At 34.1% G+C, this 25,108-nt stretch overlaps 1 protein-coding gene and 1 pseudogene across 1 annotated transcript; both read left to right on the top strand.

Annotated features, from left to right (window-relative positions):
* Window positions 1-5,491: 5,491 nt before the first annotated feature.
* Window positions 5,492-6,995, top strand: LOC107873850 (zeatin O-glucosyltransferase-like). Its single transcript, XM_016720786.2, has one exon. The coding sequence runs from the start codon at window positions 5,492-5,494 to the stop codon at window positions 6,956-6,958; it is 1,467 nt and encodes a 488-aa protein (XP_016576272.1). The 3' UTR covers window positions 6,959-6,995.
* Window positions 6,996-8,956: 1,961 nt separating this feature from the next.
* On the top strand, window positions 8,957-14,380 carry LOC107875652 (annotated as a pseudogene).
* Window positions 14,381-25,108: the final 10,728 nt, after the last annotated feature.

The raw sequence follows: 25,108 nt of genomic DNA, 5'->3' as shown, positions 1-25,108 counted from the left end.
GCTAGGTAGGATGGAAGAAGGTATAAAGGTACAGTAGTCCACCACCAGCCTGCAAACAATAAATGGTGGAAGCCAAAGTCATGTCATATCAACAAAAAAGAAACTCAATTTCTGCAGCTTTATAACTCCTAGTAGAAAGATGATGCATACTATTAATAGAATTCTCAATTTACCTTTTTCTCCATATTCCTTTCTACAACATTAATATAGTGCCTCTTTTCTCCTTAATTTTCCATTTGTAGAATGCATCTACATTTAATTATATTGCATAGTTCAAACATTACAATAATTATATTACCACTCTTCTTGATTTGACACCTGCTTATAAAATTATGACATTTATTAAAGGTCTGTTTAACTAAATTATTCTACTTAATTATGCTATAAAAATCTTGAATTTGATTACTATCATTTCATATAAATATTTGATAATAAGGGCAATACTGAATTAATTGTCAAATTAAAGGGCCAGTAAGATTGAGCTTAATAGGAGGAAGAGACTTGGAGGCAACACTGAGCTAATTTTGGATTTGTCTAAATGAGTTAAGTTAATAAATGAGTAGGTTAGTAATCCATCCAAAGTTTACTCAAATTGAAATGGTTAAAAATAGGGTCATAACCAACTTGCCCAATTTATACAAAGTTCTAAATTTCTTATTTGTTTCTTGTAATTTATTTGAGTACTAGTTTTTACAAAAAGAATCTTTATATTATGACTATATATAGCCATATCAAATTTTCAAAATATATTCTTTTAAAAATATTTGGACAAAGATTTTCATGATCAATTTGGATTGCTTATCAACTCAATTTTAAAATTGGTGATTAAGTAGCATGCCATTAAACCGCCCAATCTAAACGGTTTTAATTGGTCATAATTTTATGGGCTGATTTCACACCTCTAACTAAAATAGATAATTTTAAAAAGGCTTCGTTTTCTTTTTTTAAAAAAAAAAAATAGGATAAGAGAAGGAGAAACTAGAGAGGGGATTACGAGATCGGGAGTTGAATTTTTACCAACAGAGTGAAAGTTCAAGTAATCAGCATAACTGAATATAAGGATGAAGTAAAATGAAAACTGAGGATGTACTTTGCATTGTTCCTGGTACTTCCCCATGCAGAAGATATCAACGTTGAGCAGCGTAGCCATGACTGCAACATATACAAACACAGCTTTATGCATAAACTCTGGGGAGTGGTTGAAGAGGCTGAGACATGACTAGTTGTATACTCTGACAATGAAACCAAATATTCTTTAACCTTTAATTAGATACTTCGGGTTCTAACCCCGCAAATGAAATTTGAGAATCGTGTTTAATCCGGCATGAATTCAAATTAATCGAGAACCCACCGACCAGAATTTGTCAGCTTCTAAGTTTTCGAATTCAAACAAACAAAAAAAAAATTGAAGTCTTTGTGTAATTGTAGCTAATACTCGTAATAGTACGTGTTCAATTTCGATTACATAAGCAAGCTACGTAGCTAGGGTTCTCTCCTATTAATGATAGATTAGTATATTCTACCAACCACTATCCATTATAAAATACTAGTATTTGAATTTCTTTATGTTCATTTCTACCATTAATTGTTGCACCTTATAATCAATCACTACAAATTTAGTGGTGAATTAGATAATATATAGTACTACTTGTAATTATCAATAAGATTGGACTTGAAGAAAGGCATGAGCTAACTAGACATAATCAAGAATCTTTACTAAATCAAGAAACATGTATATTAAGTGAATTCTTCCTTTGCTACTTATGATTCCAACCTCACAATGAAAAATTGATGCTCCACCATTCCAGCCAAAATAATAAAAATAATCTCACTATGATTCCTTGTACCAACTCCATTTTTGGATTCTATTATATAAATTCACAAATATCCTTGGTCATACTAACTCGTCCAATCTAATATCACTTCTCATTTATGTGTTTGTTCTTTTACAATTTCTATTCCTTTTCTTGGAATTTATCATGAGTATATTAAATCAACCAAAGCCAAAAAAAAAAAATCTTCTTTTATGTTTGGGGAAAGGACATGGGCTAGCCATTTTGAAAAGAAATGACCCACAATTTGAAAATGTTGACAATTGGAGCCAGTCGGCCCAATTTATTTCCCCTTTCTAGTCATTTGCCCTAATTTATAATAATTGGAGTCAGTTGGCCGCATGCAGTCTCTATACCCAATTGATACACTTTTATTGCACATTGATACTCTTATACTACATTGATACACTTTTTAAAAAAGCGAGAGAGGATCCCTATACCTAATAATTGATACTCTTTTATATCACATTGATACACTTTTATAACAAGAAAGAAGGAGAACCTATGCATGCATATGTAGTGACCATATACTCAATTGATACTCTTTTATACTAGATTGATACACTTCATAACACATTGATACAATATATATACCACATAAATTAGACCTTTTTCAGAGAAAATCTGTACAAGCATATACAGTAGCTATACCAAATTGATACAGTACATATAGCACATCCATCCACCTTTTCAAATATATAGATAGAAATCTGTGCATGTTTTTGTGTACATATAGCACATATAGAATATTTTTTGTATCAATTTTGAGCAAATTTACAATGAAAAAAATATAGAAAGCTAATTGAATGTAGATTTTTGAATATTTTATACAAAATATGTGGAATGAAAAAGGTAAATTGGAGTATCGAAAAAGGTAAGGGTGCGGAGGTTTAATAGTTTGAATGGAAAGAAAATTATGAAGGAAAAGGAAAGAAAGAAAGGGAGATGACATGCTCGATGTCAGCCATCTCAAAGAAACACTTGATTAAGAAGGGATCTTTAATCCCAGATGAACAAAATCTTGCTATCTCTCTTCAGGCAAAGTACGGTAACATGTGGAAGAAGATTGCTATACTCAAGTACCCGGACGTACTGCTAAAAGACTAGGTAAGTTGTGGGAAGTTTTCAAGAAACAACTTAAGCAACTTCAAGATTACATTGAGTCACCGGCGATTTTCGCCGTTTCTGGTAGTGGTGAGTCACCAGAAGGAGTAGTTCCGATAAGTACGATCATATACCAGAGACTTGTGCTGAAAAATACTGGGTTTTCTAATCAATTTAAGAAACAAAAAGAGAGGTTAGTGGTGGTATTCCATCGGACTTTGAGGTTCAGAAATGGAAATCGTACACGAATTAATTGAGAATGGCTATTTATCTGATATTTAATTGTGGGTACTATTTTTGTGATATTATTTTAATTTTAGGTGTCATTTTTGTCCTTTCCCCTTTATTTTTTGATAGAATTTTGTTATAGGTCATTTCCATTTTGGACTAAATAGACTTCCCAATGGGTCCAAACTCCAAACTAATTTGCCCAAATTAACCCGCTATAAATTCTCCTAAATTGGAATGAGTCTAATTCTAAACTTATTAAGAAAATATATTGTGGGTCTAACTCAACGTCAAAAATTATCTCTTGAAATGAAGATTGCTCAAGGGCATATAAGGAGATCAAATGGACACATTCCACCCGGTGGGATCAATTAAACAACCTGACTATAGTGTTATAGTTTATATACAAAATATATATTTTTGTATTCATTTATCTGGTGCAAATATTGAACACACATAAATTTTTCGATAACGATGGTGCATACCTCTATAGAGTTGTATCTTATATTATTGCATGTTTTAAAAAAAGACATTAATAATCTAAAAATTGATCTTTCATGCTAATCAAACATAGACATTTTCCCTTGCATAATATTGTTAGACCCCTAAGTAGGAAAAAAATCATGCAAAACTAGAGAGTTTATTTTGTGAAAGAAAACAGTGGAATGTGTTGTAGAGAGGAGCACGGGCTCAACATTTCAATGGGCCCAACCCAGAGCGTCAGGAATGGGCCTAGGCCCATATTGATAAAGCAACTCAATACTATGTTAAGTGGTTATGTTTGGTAACCGAATTGATAAGTAGCATTTGTGGGAGCAAAATAGGTTATGCTTATTGCGTATTGCCTTGGACAAAGTCTATATTTCTCATCTCCAATTCTTCTATGGCTTCTCATCTTCTTCTATTTCTTTTCAAGGACTTTCAGTTGTTATTGTTTGTTGATTATATTTCTCAGTTGTACTTCGTATTCTCACTGATTATAATACATATTATCCTTGTGTTGATAACTCGAATTGTTACAGAGTCTGGCAGGTTTAGGACAAAATTTATTTGGGCCTTACAAACGGGTATTGATCGAGTTTCTCTTGAAAATGACGAAAGATGGTTCATGGGATAGGTTATAAAGCAGTCCTTTAATTTCATTTTGGAAAAATCACATAACATAAATTTTTAAGTCCCTATATTACATAAATTTTACCAAGGCTGTCACGAAACCCCAAAAGCTTCTTTTGGTAAAAGATGGCATAGATAAGAAGAAAAAGAAGTCCAAGAAGTGCATTGAAACCTACAAGATCTATACTTTCAACGTGTCCATGGAAATTATGAACAGTTTCATCAATGACTATTTTTCATAAATATCGAATACCATATTAAATATTAAAAAAAAAAAAAATTAAAATGCATACCAAAACACCATAATATTCAAACTATGGTATCAAAAAATTTGCTTTTATAATCTAATACTTAGATGTTTATCGTATCATGCCTACTCCAGACCGTAAGATATACAAAGGAAATTCTAACTATATAAATTAATTGACTCTGTAAATATTTTTAAAATTGTAATCACCTAAAACTTAAATTAAACTCGATGTTTATATATATTGTTGATGGAATATATATAAAGGGTAAAAGCTCTAACAATCCACTAACTTGAAAAAAGATGCAGCACACAACAAATGGGTAAAATATTGAATCAGTAAAGATTGATGGATCACACTCGAAATATTGAAAACTGTAGCTCCACTATGTAATATAGGTCTATATTAGAGCCATTTGTGAAATTTTTCTCATTTAATTTTACTATTTTTAATATTGAGTTCGTTATATCTAGTGCTTAGCATCAAGTTCCACAAATTTTTACATGAAAATCACTTTTCATCTTTGATGTAGTGACTAATTATAGACTATGTAGATAGGACTATATATATAAATGTACATATAAATGAATTTGGTCATTCTTCATTCATGTTTTGATAGCTAAATTAAGGTCTATGTCTTCATTTAGCCCCCATATATTCTTTATTACTATTTATACAAGTTGATATATATGTATGCCTACCATGAAATTTAAATGGAGTACTAATTTTATTAACCTTTTGTGTAATCTAATGATCTAGTTTGGCAAGCTAGAGGTTTAAGTTTGGCCTGTATACCCCTAATTTCATTAATCTTTTGTGTAATCTACTGATCTAGTTTGAAAGTAGTCCAGTACAATTTTCTTTCTTGGATTTGTATCACTTATAAAACAAGCTTTTTGTTATTGTTAAGGCTTGCATACATGATTTCTGAAACCAAAAACAAGAAGTGTATCTAAGGAAATTAAAATGGGGTCCCTTGCTGCTAATTCTTCTAAAATCCACGGCCAAATTGCTATAGTTATGGTTCCTTTTCATGCACAAGGACACCTCAATCAATTCCTCCATCTCTCTCGTCTTATTTCGTCGTATAATATACCAGTTCATTATGTTGGTTATAGTAGGGTAGTTAGTCGGGCTAAGGCTCGAGTCCACGGTTGGGACTTAGCCACCGCTACTAACTGTATTCGTTTCGAGGAATTCCCAACCCCATCTTGTTTTACGTCCCCTAATAGTAGTAGTTCAGATAGTAGTTCTTCCGAAACATATATCTCAAAACTCTTCGCACCAATACTCGATGCATCCATAACGTTGCGCGAGCCTGTGACTGCATTTATCAAGAATCTTTCGAGCACAACTCGTAGAGTTGTGGTCATTTATGATTCCATGATGGCTTACACTGTTCAAGACGCCGTGATATCTTTAGAAAATGTGGATGGCTACTGTTTTTATGCTATCTCTGCTTTTAGCAATAGTACTCTATATTGGGATGCTATCAAATACCGCTTCCATCTCCCTTCATTCATCGCGAAAATCGCTAAGAAATTTTTACTCCCATCTGGTGCTTATTTTCCAGAAAGACTTCCAACTATCAGAAGTACTTTCACACCTGAGTTCATAGAAATTATGCGGTTACAACATAGTTGTAACAAATTCAGCTCCGGGAACTTATATGATACTTGTAAAGTTCTCGAGGGTCCTTATCTCGAAACGCTTGCAAGATTCAACATGTTAACAAAGCAATGGGCTGTTGGTCCATTCAATCCAGTGACTGTATCAGGGATAACGGAATTCAAAAGTAGCACTCGCCACGAATGCTTAGAGTGGCTAGACAAACAAGCCCCAAATTCAGTGATACTTGTTTCTTTCGGAACAACAACCTCCTTATCGACAGAACAAGTTAAACAGCTCGCGATGGGGTTGGAGAAGAGTCGGCAGAAGTTCATTTGGGTAGTGAGAGATGCAATAAAAGGAGAAGGGGAAGTTCAAATCCCAAGAGGGTATGAAGAGAGAGTAAAAGAGAGGGGAATTATCGTTAAAGATTGGGCACCCCAATTGGAAATCTTGGCACATAAATCGACTGGTGGGTTTATGAGTCATTGTGGATGGAATTCGTGCATGGAGAGCATTACAATGGGAGTGCCTATAGCGACATGGCCCATGCATTTTGATCAGCCAAGAAATGCCATTTTGGTGACAGACGTGCTTAAAATTGGGGTCGTTGTGAAGCATTGGGATCACCGTGATGATATAATCGATTCAACTACTATTAAAAACGCTGTTGAAAAATTGATGGCTTCTGCAGAAGGACGTGAAATGAGAATACGCGCCAATGAATTTGGGAAAAAGATCAGAGAATCAGTGAAGAATGGTGGCGATCATCAAATGGAGATGGATTCCTTTATTGCTCAAGTTACTAGGGGTGCCTTGGAGTAATTGGACATATTTTCTCGAATAATTTGGATATTCTGAATTGAGACGCGGAAATATTAGGCATTTTCTTCTTCCTCTTCTTTTGGTGTGTCCTACGTTATTTGTAACATGAGTAGACTTGACTAAGTATATATAGTTGGTGTCCATAACACTAACGAGTTGGAATAAGGAAAGTTGTTACGTTATGCAGTACAGATGCAAAGATTTCTTCGTTATCCTAGGTTATATATCCTTGTCCATGGCTTTAACAGCTCCAAAGATGTGGATATTCTTGCAACCCAAGTATGAATAACTTTAACTACATGCTTTTCAACATTCTATTTTGTCATGATACATAAACAGACATAGACACGCAAACTTGGCCTCATATGGTAAATAAGTACTCCAAATTTGAGTATGCACATCTACACTTTAACTTATCTCTGTTGTGTCCATCGAAGTGTTAAACGCACCAACTTACAAAATGATTATATAGACACTTTCAAAATTTATGAGCCACATCAGCCTCAAGTGTCCACGAGACACACCCGAGGAGACGAATTGAAGTATTTAGTTGTCAATTGAGTTCAAATTGAGGTATCTTGATGTGCACTCTGAAAATTGGAATTGCTTACTTGCCAGCTCATGACAAGTTTTGAGTGTCTGTTTATATATTATGACTTATATTTTCTTTCCTAATCATATCAAATTGCTATCTGATGGATATTAAGTACTTTTAATATTATTTTTATGATATTTTAATGCTTTCATATCAAGCTTTAGTTAATACCAAACACACCTAACCGGAAAAGTACCTTTAGTCCTCATTACAATTATCTTTGTTCCATTCAACATATCTTGTTCCTATTAATACACATTACTTTCATTTGTTTTCAATATCATGGCCAACACCATTGACACTACACCATAGTCAGTTCACAAACTCTACATCAAAATATATTCTGCAAATAAGGCCCTAGGCAAGCAATTTGTGATAAAGGACCATAATTTAACCAAGAAGGACAAGTCTTTAAACCACATAGGCACATAAAAAGAGAAACCAGAGGGAACCATTATCAAAGACAATATAGACTCTATGTGTTCATCAAGATTGCAATCAACTAAAATCTAGCAGTGGTCAATGAAGTGGATTGAGAACCATAACATCTTAGGTTAATATCCTAGTGAAGCAAAAATACTAATTCTTTTGTTTTGATTTGTTTGGTTTACTTTCCTTTTTAATTCGTTTAGAAAAAAAATGCTTCTCTTCTTTTTGCAATTCTTTAATTCTTTCGTAACGTTTAAGACCACAAAATTAGAAGACATTTAAATACATTATACATATCTTTGGTTTAGAATCACAAGATTCAAAAGTCTTCATTACTTTTTTAAACTCGATGCTAAGTCAAAACCAGACAAGCTGAAGTTTCTTTACGCACCCAAGGTATGACCTAGCGGTCAATACAGTGGGTTCAAAACCATGAGGTCGACAAAAATACGAAGTGATTTTTTCTCATCTATTCTAACTTTGGTAGACAGAGTTTAAATTTAGACAGGTTGTGGCTCCTATCATGAGAAATTAGTCAAAATACACCGAAGCTAGCTCGAACACCACAATTATTAAAAAGAAAAATATTTTTACTTTCTTAAACTACGTATCAAAGCCCAACAAGCAAATAATAACAGAGTTACTTTCTTAAACTCCGTATCAAAGTCCGACAAGCAAACTAAAATGGACAAAACTTTGAATTAAACTACTCAAATCTTGTTAATAATAATAAATAATATATTTATAATAACATTCAAGATAATGTATTAAAAATACATGATTAACGTATTATTAATTTAAATCAATCCTTACTATTATAAATAATAAGTAATATTATAATGTGAAATATAATAATTTACTAAAGTGTTAATTATTAAAAATGGAAAAAATAGTAATATTATATTTATTATATATATATATATATATATATATTATTTTTTATTTTTAACACCTCCAATTAAAATTTTAATTTTATTGAGACTTCTTGAGTTTGTCATTTCCGTCTTTAGCAAAAGCCCTAAAGAAAACCTCCCTCAATTTCCCAGAAAACAACAATATAAAAGAATTTTTTCTTCAAATTTTTAGCCACCTTTGTATCTTTGCTCACACAGTCTTAGTAGCTCAAAAAAAAAAATAAAAAAATAAAATGGTATCGGGAGACAATGGAGTCGATAATCCTTCAGCTCCACGACATTGCTGCCGTAAAATTCGGCGAATTCAAGCTCAAATCCGGCATCTCATCACTAATATACATTGACCTCCGTTTAGTCGTCTCGTATCCTTCAATTCTCCGTCAAATTTCTCAAACCCTAGTTAACTCCCTTCCATCATCGACTATCTACGATGTCGTGTGTGGCGTGCCATATACGGCGTTACCTATAGCGACGTGTATTTCGACTGCTGGTGATGTTCCGATGGTGATGAGGAGGAAGGAGGTGAAGGATTACGGAACGACGAAAGCTATTGAAGGTGCGTTTGAGAAAGGGATGAAGTGTTTGATTGTTGAGGATTTAGTTACTAGTGGAGCTTCTGTGCTTGAAACTGCTGCTTCCCTTCGTGCTGTTGGTTTAGAGGTTACTGATGCTGTAGTGATGATTGACAGGTGAAAATTATAGCTCATGTTGCGTAATTTGTGTTAATTGCCTTTATTTTTGTGGCGTTTCGAATAAAAAAGAGATTAATGATGCGATTGTTATGATTAATAGGTGAAAGATTTGTTTTATTTTAGGTTCAATATGGCATAATTTGTCTTCATTTTGTGGTACTTGGACAAGCTCTTCGGGAAAAAATAAACATAATACTTAGATAAACACTTTAACTTGGATAGAGTTACAAGTTACCTGTTGCTGTTGGAAGGGCTCAGGTATTCCGCGAAATTAGTCGAGGTTATGATGCTGTTTTTATAATTGATAAGTGAAAATTCTTTGCTATTTTAGCAATACTTGTGCTCCCCATCTCCGTTTAGTTGATTTTTTGTGGTGTCTAGACGACTGGTTGTTGGGGGTGGGAGGTCTTAGGTATCCTGTAGTATTAGTTGAGCTGAGCTCAAGCTGGTCTAGACAACACAATTATTAGAAAAAACCTAACCTTTTCCAAAAGAGTTGTGCAGCAGTCATTTTTTTAAAACTCTGAATGTGAATAATCATGTTAATGAACAAACAAATGGAACAATGCAAGTTGAAAAATGCTTTTGAGCTGTTGTACATCTCACGGAAAGATTTTTAAAGTTTTGAGATCAGCATTGTCTGCAAAAGTTGTTATTATTTATTGTTTGGGGGGGCAAAAATCTGATGTCAAAAATGCCACCTTAGGCTTTCAAGAATTGTAAGAGTATAGTGTTGGGACATAATAGGTCAGAAATAATAATTTATAGAAATTACTATACTGTGCGTGCCCTCACCTTGCATATCACTCCTTTGGACCATCTCAATCCAATATTCAACCAAAAAAAGGGTTCCGGAAAACTAGAAGTTCTTACATTTTTTACTGGACTAGACTGAAAATTCCATAACAAGTTTGGACCTAAAGTACTTCTACCCTTGGGAATTTGGTTGAATATTTTAGTATCAAATCTGAAATATTATGAAGCATTAGTTTATATTAGATTGAGCTGTTGTTGGAAAAAAAGATATTGTCATTTTGGGGGAGGCGTGGGATAGACCAAAATTAATTGCCAAAAGAATGGAGGGCTAAGTGCAAGGTATATTGCATTTTAAAACTAGTGGAGTGTTTGTAGAAGTAGAGTTCAGAGATGAGCATAAACATAATCAGCACAAGTGAAAAGAAAAATGGTGGCATACAATTGTTGTTATATACCGGTTGTACTTGTTACCGTTCTTTAAAAAAAAGCTACAGGTTGTACTTATATGGGATAAGAGAATTGTTTGCTGCCTTAATATTTACATTTGGTGTTAGTATCTTTGGAGAAATTCAAGTAGCACAGTTTTGTGATGTATTGAGCTATTCTTTTCCTGAGGTTGCTTGTTTGGTGATTGTTTTCGGACAGAGAGCAAGGAGGAAGGGAAAATTTGGCTGAGAATGGAATCACACTGCCTTCAATGGTGAAACTGACTGAGATGGTGAGGATACTAAAGGAAAAGGGTAGAGTTTCAGAGGAAACAGAAAATGGTGATTAAATTCTTGGAGGAGAACTGCAAGGTTGCTGTTCCTGCGCCAGTGAAAGAAACAAAGACCAGGGCCAGATTACCATATGGAGAGAGGGCAAAGATTGCAAAAAATCCTACAGGGAAGAAGTTGTTTGAAATTATGGTGCAGAAGGAGACTAATTTGTGTCTGGCTGCTGATGTGGCCACAGCTGCTGAACTGCTAGCTATTGCTGACAAGGTAATGCATAGTACCTTTTGTTCTTTGATCTGTAATCGTTCTTGAATAAGGTATGGGAAACAATACAAATAGCGTTAGGCGAAATGTACGTGTAATTTCTGCTAACAAGGAACGTGCTGGTGAGATATGAAAATCACCACTACACTGCTGTTCTTGCTTGTTATATTTGAATTTGTGTCACATAAGTTGTAGAGACTTTCTTTTACCTTGTCTGTGGGTGTCAAATGAACTGACAAAAAATCAGATTTTTGAGGCTTACAAAGCCTATGAAAGTTAACTAGCAGCTGCATTTAGCATATGAACTGTGATATATCTCCTTTAATTTGTTGTGACAAAAGTGTAAATCAAAAGCCCTTCCTACTTTCCTATTTAATCTTTGTCCATTGACTCTTTGCGCCTGTCAGCGGTGGCGGAGCCACCTTATGATTAGGGGGTTCATCTAAACCCCCTTCGACGGAAAATTATACTATTTTTATATAGTGAAAATTATTTTTTATGTATATGTAATTGATGTTGAACCCCCTTCGGTTAGTTCGTGTGTCTATATTTTTGGATTTTGAACCCCCTTGATGAAAATTTTGGCTCCGCCACTGCTGTCATGTGTAATATTTTGACAAGTTTATTGTTAATCTTCTATACAGGTTGGACCTGAAATCTGCATGTTAAAAACACATGTTGATATATTACCCGATTTCACTCCTGACTTCGGTTCTAAGCTTAGATCGGTAAGTTACTAGTGCTCATTAACCTGCTCTGATGGATGATGAATTGATGATGCAGTTTGTGCTTCATTTTGTCTTGTTCAGAAAATTTTGGATCATGTTTACTGTATTTCTGGGATTCTTTATTCCTTCAACACGTGCATGAGCTATTTAATAAAATATATGACTAGCCGGGCAGGATTGCAACTTTAATCTTAAAGAGCTCAATCACTGCATCCAAGGAGTAGCTTAAGTTTAGATATTCCTCTGAAAACTGACTTCGTTTCTTAGGCCGATAGCTAGTGATGGTGCCATGATTTTTAATTTATGAGCTCTGGACCACAATTCTTTCTGCTTATTGGGTTCTAAATAGGTTATTTATACATATTTATGGAACTTTCCACACAAATATATCGTTTAAGTCAAGACTACTAGGTTCTGCGAATCCCTGGCCAGCACTGTGGCTCTGCCACTGCAGTGATAGCTAGAGCAGCAGTAAAATGTTTGGTATTTATAACAGCATATTGTGTGATGGAAGTACTTGTTTACTTAAATTATGTATGCAAATGTGAGATTGACTTGGCACTAGTTGCAAGTTGAATAGAAAAGTGATATTGGACATGGCTTATAAATAATGCTTGTTTTTGCCATATGTAGAGATCTTAAAGTTTATGTGACTCCTTGTTATTGTTTCTTTTCTTCCGTAGATTGCAGTCAAACACAGCTTCTTAATATTCGAAGACCGTAAATTTGCTGACATTGGAAATAAAGTGACCATGCAAGCTGAAGGTTGAGGGAATGTCAGATTTCTTTTCCTTTCTCATATTTGTTTTTGCTCAATTTAATATCCTAAATTGATCTGGTTGTCTGCCGAGGTATCTTTCGCATTTTAGATTGGGCTGATATAATTAATGCGCACATTATTTCTGGTCCAGGAATTGTTGATGGTCTGAAACTCAAGGTTTGTTTAATTTTACTGATAATCTAAGCTATTGAGCTCTAAAAATTCCATTTAGATCTAATTTGGTTCTCCTGTACTTAGGGCTTGCCGCGTGGTAGGGGCCTGCTGCTTTTGGCAGAAATGAGCTCTGCGGGTAACCTAGCCACGGGAGCCTACACAGCAGCAGCAGTAAAAATTGCTGAGGATCACTCAGATTTCATCATTGGGTTCATCTCTGTGAATCCTGCTTCTTGGCCTAATGGACTTGGAAACCCATCCCTCATCCATGCTACACCTGGTGTTCAATTGGTAAAAGGAGGAGATGCTTTAGGCCAACAATATAACACTCCAAATTCAGTAAGTCCCCGTTGCTACCATAATATTTTCCTTTCTTTTCTTTTTTTCATTTCGTACAGTCCAAGGTTCGCGCAAGCTGGCGATAGTTATCAAAATTTTAAAAATAAAACGGAATGATAGGTTCTGTAAGTCGGAAGAGCTGAACAGTTTGTCATTCCTTTTTTTTTTTTCCCTTCTCACATTCATATGACTGATTGTCCTTTCTTGGAGCGGGTGGATGAAATGGAAGTTCGCTACTCTATTTGCTTTACATGTATTTTGATACTTGAGCCAAGGGTTTATCTGAAATAGTCTCTCTATCTTCACAAGGTAGGGGCTAGACTCCGTACACACCTCCCTCCCCTGACCTCACCTCACCTCACCTCACCTCACCTGTGGGATTACATTGGATATGTAAATAAAATGATGGTTTCTTAGCAGTTGCTTCTTTTGAACTCCTCTTCATCCTGGAAAACCAAAAGCATTCCCTAACTTTTCACTTCTAAATCTTCCTTTCAACTTCTCAAACTCTGGTTAGTTACAAAACCATCCCACTTTCTTGTTTTTTAAGTTTGATTTCCCTGCCTGCCAGCTCCATTGTATCAATGATATATCATTTGGGTGAGCGTTGACCTATCAATGATGAAAACGAGTGAAGTATGATACATCCTGTTTAACATCTGGCTAAAATTATGTATAATTTTTTATTTCCAGGTAATTGCTGATAGAGGCAGTGATATTATTATCGTTGGTCGCGGAATTATCAAGGCTGCTAACCCCGCAGAGGCAGCTCGTGAATACTGGCTTCAAGGTTGGGATGCATATTTAGTGAACTGCAAGTAAGAGTCATTTGTAGGGGCTTGTTTCACTGCGAGCTATGAGGTCTTTCCAGCTTTAGTTTCCTTCTCATTTGCCCAATGTTTCCTTTTAGCCCCGCCTTTTCGCCCTTTCACTCCCGAGTTGGGCTGCAAAGTTTAGTGTTGTCGCCCCAAAAGAATAATTCTCGATATGAATAACTTATTGATTCTTGTCCTTAAATTCTTGTAGCATAAAGGCTGCCTCTTAACTTTGTTGAACGTTCTTTTTTGTTGCTAAATGGATATCGAAGTACTGCCTCTCCAGGGTATAAAAAGAAGAAGAAAGATGAAACGATTACAATGACAGTATCAAACACTTCAGTGAAAGAGTTCTTTAAATTCAATTTAATTCTATTGGTGGTGTTCGGAAGGGTAGAGTGTATGGAAACCTTATTTCTATTACATGGAAGCAGAGAGGTTTTCTCCAATAGCGGAGAAGATGGGGCAAACAAAAGAAAATGGTACGTGATATTCAAGAAAAAAGGAACTGTAGCAATAATGATGTAATGCGATAATTGAATTACAAAAATTGCTGATGATAATAGAAAATTGAAGGCACGAAACTATGAGAATAATGCTAATATTATGTTAAGAAAGTGAACACATATTGTGCCCCACATGACCATCAAGCACAGCTCGATGAAAAGTAAGACAACTCTCATCTTCCTACTAATCTTTTATCCTAATGTGCGGTCTACATATCCTTCTATGTACATTCATGTTCTCGGTAAGCTAAAAATGCACCATATCTTGTTTAATTATGTCTTTCTAATACTTTTTCATTTTTTTCTACCTCTCCTCACAAGTCACACCCATCAAAGCCAACCTCTCCCATCTCTTCATTGGTATCTATGCATCTCCACTTTACATGTCCAAACTATCTTGGTCTCTCCCCTTATCTTGTCCACTACGAAGACCATTTCCATCTTATTCTAAATATCTTCATTTCTAATCTTATTTCTCATAATTTCCCTCTTATCCATCTATAACATCTTTATTTGGACCACTTTCATGCAATATAATGTAATTTGGCAAGCTAATTCATGCAATCTAATAATTATCCTTTGCTCTTCCTTTTCTTTAAATTTTTTGTTAAAATTTTCTCATCAATTTTTCTTATTTATCCCCCCTCCGTTCCTTCTTAATTATCACATTTCTCTTTTTGAAAATCAATTTAATCAATTTTAAAGTTAAATTATATTAAATTAATTTGATAATTTGAAATTAAAATTTAAATATTAAAAAAATTGTATAAAATGTATTATAAATTAAAATCCTTTATCATATTAATATAATAAAAATTATATATATTTTAAAATACTAATTAAAATTTATTTGGCTCAACCGTACCCTTATGCTCCTGGCATACTCTACTCGTTTTTCACACAGTTAATAGTGTTATTATAGGAAAAAGGACAAAACGCACAAGATGAAAACTTTCTGATGTATGTTTCTTCCTTTACAATGTTCCATATATACATCCAAAAGGAATAAGATAGAAGCTTCTAATTCTATAACTAACTATACATGTGTCCTCCACACTATTGGTTGAGTGCTAACAATAAGGAATCAAAGTAATTCTATACATTTATCAAGGGTGTAATGGACAATTCTACATATTATGATGTAAAAGGATGAATTATCTTGGGCTTCTTTTAATGGTAAGTGTTGGGCCAGAGATGGTTTTGTAACGGAGGCCCAATGCTCTTGAGATAAGAGATGAAAGCTGAAAAATCTTTGTCGGAGCAAATCTTTATCATTTTATTTGATATAGACAATGAGCAAACTTTGGGAGAATTTCTATAGTCAACACCCCCCCTAAAGTTGGAAGGGTTTGAAGAAACCCCCAACTTGGTGAGGAGAGATCGATGAGGAAGCCTGAAGAGAGGTTTAGTGAAGAGATCTGCGACAAGGGACTGAGAAGGGAGGAAATTGAGAGAAATTAAACCGGCGAGAAATTGTTGTCGAACAAAATGACAATCGATTTCGACGTGTTTTGTTCTTTCATGGAAAATCGAGTTTTTAGCAATGTGGATAACAGCTTGGCTATCAGCATGCAAAGGTATAGGAAGAGATGGAGTGATGGTAACATCAAAGAGAAGACGAACAAGCCAAGTCAACTCGGCAACAACCCGCCGTATAGATCGGTATTCCGCCTCATCTGAAGATAAAAAAATCAAAGACTTTTTCTTGGATTTCCAAGAAATGGGGGAAGAACCAAGCTTGATAAAGAAGCCACTAACTGATTTTCGTGAATCCGGGCAAGATCCCCAATCAACATCGCAATAAGCAGTGAGATCAAATGATGAATCAGATCAAAAGTGAAGTCCCAAACTGGGATTCCCAGCAAGATAGCGTAGCCAATGTAAAGCAACATTATAATGAGGGACCCTCGGAGTCTGCATATACTGGCTTAAAGACTAAACAACGAAGCTCAAATTCGAACGAGTATGGGTGAGAAAATTCAGTTTTCCCACAAGACGACGGTAGGTAGTGGGATCGGGCAACAAATCGCCATCATCAAGTCGAAGCTTAGTAGATGGTTCCAATAGAGAAGGTGCAGGCTTTTGATCAAGACAATGGAATTTAGCTAAGAGATCCAAGGTAAATTTCCTTTGAGAGATTATCAGTCCATCTGGTTTGCGAATCAATTCCATCCCAAGAAAGAAAATGACAAAATCAAAATCCTTTATCTAAAATTTTGAGTGCAGGAATACTTTGATAGCAGAAATCTCAGAAAAATCATCACCGGTAAGAATAATGTCGTCAACATACATGGCAAGAATACAAACACCAGAAGAGGTCCATTTAAAAAAGAGTGAATAATCATTGTAGGAGTGAGAGTACCCCTTGAAAGTGAGAGCACCAGTAAGACGTTCGTACCACTGGCGTGAGGATTGCTTGAGGCCATATAAAGACTTCTGTAGGCGCCAAACTAGTGAAGGATCAGTGGTATGCATTCCAGGAGGAAATTTCATATAGATCTCCTCTTCCAAATCACCATGTAAAAAGACATTGTTGATGTTTAATTGAAACAAAGACCAATTCCTTTTAACAGCAACTATCGAGAGACATCTCACAGTGGTCATTTTTACCACAGGTAAGAAAGTCTCGATATAGTCAATCCCTGCCCTTTGAATATCTCCTCGTATAACTAAATGCGTCTTGTATCTTTCAATAGTCCCATCTGATTGATTTTTTATTTTGTAAACCCATTTACAGGGCAATGCTCGTTTTCCAGGTGGGAGTGATACAACTTCCCAGGTATGATTAGATTCCAAAGCACCAAACTCCTTTGCCATTGCATCCTGCCAACAAGGGTAAAGAGAAGCTTGGGAAAAGATAGTAGGTTCAAAAGTTTGATAAAATGAGTAAAGAATGGATTGATTATAAGGATAAAGGGTGGAAGAAGGAAAATCTGATAATGTAGGAGGAGTGGCAAAACAAGAAGAAGTTAAACTAGTGAGATAAACTGCATTGCACCAGTAGTCATCCAAATGTTTAGGAGGTCATGTATTTCTAGTAGAGTGTCTTATAGGGATAGTGGGAGGAGGTGGTAATGGTGGTGTAGGAGGTGGATTAATTATAGGGGTAAGAGGAGAACCAGGATGTGGTGGTGAGATAGGCTGTTGTGAAGGATGCGAGGATAGACGAGTGGATGATGAAGGAATACAGGAAAATTGAGTGTTATCAGTGAAAACTAAACCATGATTATGGTTTGCAGGTATATGAGGAGGATAGTCAGGATAAAAAAAGAGCAAGAAAAGAAGAAAAAATAGGAGGAGAACTAGAGGACGTAATGAAAGGAAAAACTGATTTAAAAAAATTAACATCCCTTGAGACAAAAATCTTGTGAGTATCAAGATTCAACAATTTGTACCCTTTTTTATTAAAAGGATACCCTAGGAAAATGCATTTGACAACTCTTGGATCAAGTTTGGATCTGAATTGAGTGAGGGTGCTAGCATAACATAAATAACCGAAAGCCCTTAGTGAGTGAAGATCTAGTGATTTAGAGAAAAGAACCTGGTAAGGTGATTTGAAACCTAATACCCTAGAAGGTAATCTATTTATCAAATGAGTTGCGGTCAAAAGACACTCTCCCCAATAAGGCATAGGTAAGTTATATTGAAAAAAGGGGGCTCTCCAAACTTCCAATAAGTGTTTGTGCTTCCTCTCAACAATTCCATTTTGTTGAGGGGTGGCTACACAAGAGGTCTGGTAAATGATACCTTTCGAAGAAAGAAAGTCTGAAGTAGATAAACTAGTCCCAAGTTCTTTTGCATTATCAGAACTGATAATTTTAACTTTTGTGTCAAATTGTTTCTCTGTCATGGATAGGAAATGCTTTAAAACATGAAAAGCATTACTTTTGGTTTTCAAAAGGTATGACCAAGTCCCCCTACTAAAATCATCAATGATGATCAAGAGATATTTGTGGCCTTCATGAGTAGGTACTTTATAAGGTCCCCAAGTATCTATATGAATAAGTTCAAAAACTGATTTGGTTGAAATAGAACTAACAGGAAAGGGGAGCTTAGTTTGCCGTGCCTTAGCTCACATATCACAAGGTAGATCAATAACAGGTAGAGAAGTAACAGGGAAATTAGAAATATGCTTCATACTAGAAATAGGCAAATGCCCCAATCTTTGATGTCATAGGCTTACATTAGAAATGGATTGACTAGAAACAGACAGAGAATGAGATTCATTACAATTGGTAGTAAAAGAAACATCTCTAGAATTTTGAAGACTAGGTTGATTACAAGAAGAATAGAAAACTGAATTTCCTAAAGGAAATGATCCACACTGAATTGAAGATGTGCTAGGCTTGGTAGGACTTGACTTCAGCAGGTATAATCCATCTCTAATCTTCCCAAGAACCACTGGTCTCTTCATTGAAGGGGCCTGAAAAATAGCACCAACAGAGGAAAATAAGAGTGAGCATTGATGTTGTGTACTGAACCTATAGACTAAAAGTAGGTTAAACTTGAAATCTAGGACAAAAAGGAAATTATGAATGATCAGATCTGAGAAAAGAGCTACACTGCCTTTATGTGTGACCTTCAACTTATGTGAATTAGGAAGATTAACATATAAGGCAGTAGGGAGAGTTGTAATGCTTGTTAACAAAGAGATATCATAAGTCATATGTTCCGAAGCACCAGAGTCTAAAATCCAAGAGGATGAGTCAATCTTAGATAAGAAAGAATGAGAAGAAGGAGTGAAGAGAGAGGTGATTATACCAGCACAGTTAGTAGAACCAGTAGCTTCAGAGTATTGGTTGCTCTGTTATTCATTCTTCATGTCCTAAAAAAGGTGACAAAGTTGATTATATTGTGCAAAACTGAAACAATTACCATGACCTGTATCCTCCATGGCATTAAAACCTGAGATCTGATTGTTATTTTGTCTACCCATAGAATGACTTTTTTCACTGTTGTAATGCTTGTTAATAGGATATCCAATGTTATTATTGCCTTGCCTTCCCATGGACTGAATACTCTCTTGTCCTCCATATTAAGCCTTCTTTGATTTGGTGAACTTGAAATCTGCAGAAAATCCTATTAACTTGTAACACCTATCATTGTTATGATTTGTGAGCTTGCAATGAAAGCAGAACTTTCCTCCTTTGGCTTTGATAAAAGTAGAGTTGAACTTTCCCACTGTTCCATTAAAATTTTGAGGGTTTGAGGCTTTTGGGTTTGTGTTGAATCTGTTGCTGCTTGCCAAGAAAGTTGCCTCAGAAGTATGGGAAGAAACATGAACCTCTCTTTGCTTTTCATCTTGTATGAGCAAAGAGTAGGCATGTGGTACTGATGGCAAAGGCTCCAGCATAAGAATGCTGCTCTTGACCCCTGAGTAGGTCTTATTGAGACCCATTAAAAATTGGATTAGTCTTCCATCTTGATGAGATTTCAGGTTTTTAAGCTTTCCTCCATATATGCAGTTGCAAGAGCAATGATCAAAGGTATTAAGTGCATCTGATTCATCCCATATCTTCTTTACCTTTGTATAATAAGTAGCAATATCATTTGTTCCTTGAACTGTATCACTGAGTTTCTTTTGAAGTTGATAAAGTTGTGCACCATTACATTGACCAAACCTAGCTGATAGATCTGACCAAATTTCTTTTACAGTTTTTGAATACAGCACATAATCTGCAATATCCTTTGAAAAAGAGTTCAAGATCTAAGAGATTACCATATCATTGCACCTGTTCCATGCTTGGTGCTGTGGTGAAGATGAAACTGGTTCAGCTAGTGAACTATCAATGAGACCAAGTTTATTCTTAGCTGAGAGTGCTATAACTATGGCACGACTCCACCCAGCATACCCCTTACCATCAAAAACAGAGTTTACTAATTGTATACTGGGAGAATCAGATGGATGAAGGTAAAAGGGGTTAGAGAAATGCTGATGAGATGATGCTATTGGTGGTGCAACACACTCTTCTGAGTATCTGTGATGGTGTGAAAGAAGATTTGGGAAACAAAATGAAGAACAAAATCGGAAAAAAAAAATACCGCTCTGATACCATGTAGGAAAAAGGACAAAACGCACAAGATGAAAACTTTCTGATATATGTTTCTTCCTTTACAATGTTCCATATATACATCCAAAAAGAATAGGATAGAAGCTTCTAATTCTATAACTAACTATACAGGTGTCCGACACACAATTGGTTGAGTGCTAACAACAAGGAATCAAAGTAATTCTATACATTTATCAAGGGTGTAATGGACAATTCAGCATATTATGATGTAAAAGGATGAATTATCTTGGGCTTCTTCTAATGGTAAGTGTTGGGCAAGAGATGTCTTTGTAACGGAGTCCCAATGCTCTTGAGATAAGAGATGAAAGCTGAAAAATCTTTATCGGAGCAAATCTTTATCATTTTATTTGATATAGACGATGAGCAAACTTTGGGAGAATTTCTATAGTCAACAGTTATATCGGCAAATTTCTCTATGATTACAACCAGGACCTACAAGTAGTAAAGAACTAAGTTCTCCAAAAATGAAAGGTTCATTTATGGCATGCATGGCTCCGAGGACATGATAGTACCTTGTTGGTTACAAAGATACGTTTCCAATAGGATACCTTGGATATTCATTATCATGAAGTTGCTATGGTGCACATGATTTGTGGCATGTTGGTCCAATTGGTGAAGCCATCTTGAGGTCCCTTCTGCTTGGAGAACACCAATATCCATATATCATCATTATTAATATAACAAGAAGATTACTACTCTCTTTTATTTGAAATATATGTTTTTCAATTATAAAGATTGACTAGGGAGTTCAAAGGAAGATTATTATGCAAATTGTGATGTTTGGATGTTCTCTCCTCGTTTACTCATCTTCTCCTTCTGTATTAGTCTAATTATCACCACCTTCTTATCCCTTCTTTCATGAATCAGTTTCCTTATGTGTGAACTGGTTATTTTCGAGTTTGTTTCACGAACATTCAACATTCCTTATGTCCAATAGCTCTTCATAACATTGTCTGTGTAAACTTATTGTAGCATGAACATTAACATGCATTACGCGTAAATTGTAGGCAAAATTAACATTAGCATGCAAAGTAAAAAAAAAATTGCATGTTGCGGTGGGACGTAGGGTACAAAATTGTATGGGAAAGGGTTTGCTAACAGATAATGGCATAAGCAAAGGCCAATTTAGTCTAGGGACTCCTTTTTTTCTTTAAACCAAAAATAGAGACTCAAAAATAGTAGTATATAACAATTTATGGAAGTAAAATACTCCCTCCGTTTAAAAAAAAAAAAAAGGGGTTCCTTTCCTTTTTCAGCAACTTAAGCTGCGAACCCTCTCGAAGGCTTACACCACAAATTCGCAAGCTGATCCTAAGTAATCTTTGTTGTTCATTGGATTCCGGAGCTTTTCACGTGACATATTTAAAACATAAGATTGAAGGACATTTTGATACATTTGACATTTCTTTAATTTAAGATCACACGATTCAAAAGTTTACTTTATTTTTTTAAATTCTGTGTCAAGTCAAATTAAGCGGAGGGAGTATACTTTAGCCCAATTATATTTCTCCATTTCGACTGAAATGACCAAAATGGCCCGAAAAAAGCCAAACAGAGCTTATTTTGCTGATGAAAATGTCGGTGATGGATCCTGAGTCTTTTAGATCTGATTGAAATGAAGAAACTTACCGAAAGCGGTCTGCTTGATTATTGCCGAATAAAGTTGATAAATATTTTGTGCTGTTACTGTCTCATATAAGTTGTTAGTAATTTTTTACTTTGCATGTCCCTTAAAATATCATGATAAATAAAATAAAAAAAATTTACTAATTTACTCTTCATCCCACTGTTTGCGGAAAATAAATTCTAACTACAAACAAAAATATGAAGAAACAAGAATTTTTTTATTGATAAACGATTGTGGTTACAAATTTGTTCCTCTATTGATTCTTCTCTCTTGATGTCGTTAGTGACTTATTCTCTCTTGATTTTCTCCGTAATTCGAGGACCGTTAGTGGCTTATTCTCGAACATATCTCCGTAATTCGAGGATCGTTAGTGGCTTATTCTCGAACATAGGATGATCTCTTTATGAATATCCATGATTTTGTGGGATATTGGAGATCCCGATTTTCTTATGAATACCCATCAGCTTATGGAATATTCAAGATGCATGTTTCAGGAACATGTTACCCTTTAAATAAGCGATATTTAAGGTAAAATAGTCTTCTAGAACTCTAACAGAATTTGGATTCTTATTGAAGAGTTAATAAATTTTAGATGTCTACACCCACTCATTTTAAAAAGAAATTATTTGGAACTTAAAAACTTGTCTATGCTTTAAAAAAAAAAATTAATTGTAGTGATAAAGTGAAAAAAAGCTAGTTACTATTGATCTGATTCAGTAAATGAAAAGTAATTTGAGACAATTATTTATAGCAAGGTGGACAATTAATATGTGATTATGGAATTGCTTTAGCAAACAATATTTATCCCAAAATATATGCTACCTAAGGAATTGAAGATAAAAAATTAACATGTGCTTCCAAACATATCTTTTTAATAATTTCATCTCGAAAACATCTAATAAATAAAGGTAATTTAGTAAATTATTTTATTCATTTCAAAATAGTTGATTCTTATTGACTTGACATTTCCTTTAAAAAAAATTTGTTAGATGTTTATTTTACCAACTTAATGATTATATTTTGAAAATATAAATTTGAGTATATACACTTTATTTAATCATTAATGATAGGAGTAGTATCGGAAGAATGTAATAGTATTCTCTTGATTTCATAAAGAGGACAATTAAATTAAAACAAATATTTTTAGAAAGAGGATCAACTATTTTAAAACAGATCGAGTATACGTTTTATTTATTATTTTTTAAAGACAGTGAAATAAGTTAAGATAGACATTTATTTTGACGCGAAAGTCGTAAGGTTACTAACTTCAGCATACCATGTTATGTGTGTCACGACAATACATAAAATATGTATACAAGACATCAATGTAGTTGAAAATGTGTTCAAACTATAAAACAGAAAATAAAGACAATATTGCAAGTTACTACATATGATAAAGATTGATCATATGTTAAAGAGTTTGGTAGTTCTTTCACGTCTGAACCTTTAAAAGAAAATGCATGTGGTTAAGGAAGTTAAATTACCTGTAGAGAGCTTGATATTGGACAGTAATATTTTTACTATAATAATAATAATAATCTATTTCTGAGTTTCAATAATTTATTTAGTGCACCAAGCTAACCTTTATAGTTCATATTGAACTCTATTCGACTAATTTAAATATATACTTTTATATCTTTAATAAAAATCTTGTATAAATAAAGAGATGGACAATAGTAATAAATCTTCGCACGCTGGAATAGGAGTACCGTGATTATAATTCTCTGCCACTGGCAGCAAAACCATGTGCTGGCTGTGAGATTTCATAATTTACTTTATTGGACCCAACTGAATATTGTCCCTAAGATCCTTTTAACTATTAAAAATTCTATTATAGAATTGCAACGTATCCCATTGATTTATCCCCCTTATATTTCTTTAAAATTATATCAGAGATTCTTTATCTTTAACGAGAGATATTAAATTTGAGCATTTGAGAATGAAAATAAAATGTCAAAAATGTCTCCTTCAAAATTGAGTTTTGCAATGTATGAATTCAAATTTAATCAAATGACATTCAAATATCAAATATCAAATATTAAAAAAAAAAACAAAAAAAATACTATTATAAGTATAGTTTAGTGAAAAACTTTTCCTATAATAAAAGAAATAATTCCAACCTCATTAGTCATCGTATCGATTACTCGTCCATAGAAAAAAAAAAAAGAGTAAATTAGCTATTTTAAGAATGAGACTTTAGAAGTAGAATTGTACAAAGGTTAAAATATTTAATTTTAGGTGCACCTTGGCATATTGCTTTTCTTAATAAAAACAGATATTCCATTTAACTCAATTTGATTGACATTTTCTGTTTGTGGAGAAAAAAAAAAATTAATTCTAGCTAAGAATTTGAAGCTAGTCTAGTCTAAATTTTAGTTCATTTTTTTTAAAAAAATTAATATTCATAAATTAGACACATTGTAATGTTTTCTCCTGTCAAAATGATAAAGATATTACATTTTAAATAAGTCAAAATTTGAATAATTTCTAAGAACGTTCTAGGACAGAGAGATCAGCAACCTAAAATCCTAAACCAGATTTTGACCAATGACCACAATGTCCAAACCTGCAAAATAAAATACCAGATCAATTTTTCCTTTTTAAATTTCTATATAAAATATATAAAAATATCTTTTAATCTTATGATCTTAAATATATTATGTAAAAAATTTAAAATAAAAATATTATCAAAAAAGAAAAATCATTCATTTTAAAATAAAATAAAAAAGAATTAGTCAAAGCAAAAAAAATTCTTTTTCATACT

Source organism: Capsicum annuum, chromosome 6 (genome assembly GCF_002878395.1).
Source record: "Capsicum annuum cultivar UCD-10X-F1 chromosome 6, UCD10Xv1.1, whole genome shotgun sequence".
Taxonomy (NCBI): domain Eukaryota; kingdom Viridiplantae; phylum Streptophyta; class Magnoliopsida; order Solanales; family Solanaceae; genus Capsicum; species Capsicum annuum.
Note: the sequence above shows the minus strand (reverse complement) of the source record. Positions and strands in the feature narration are given on the sequence as shown.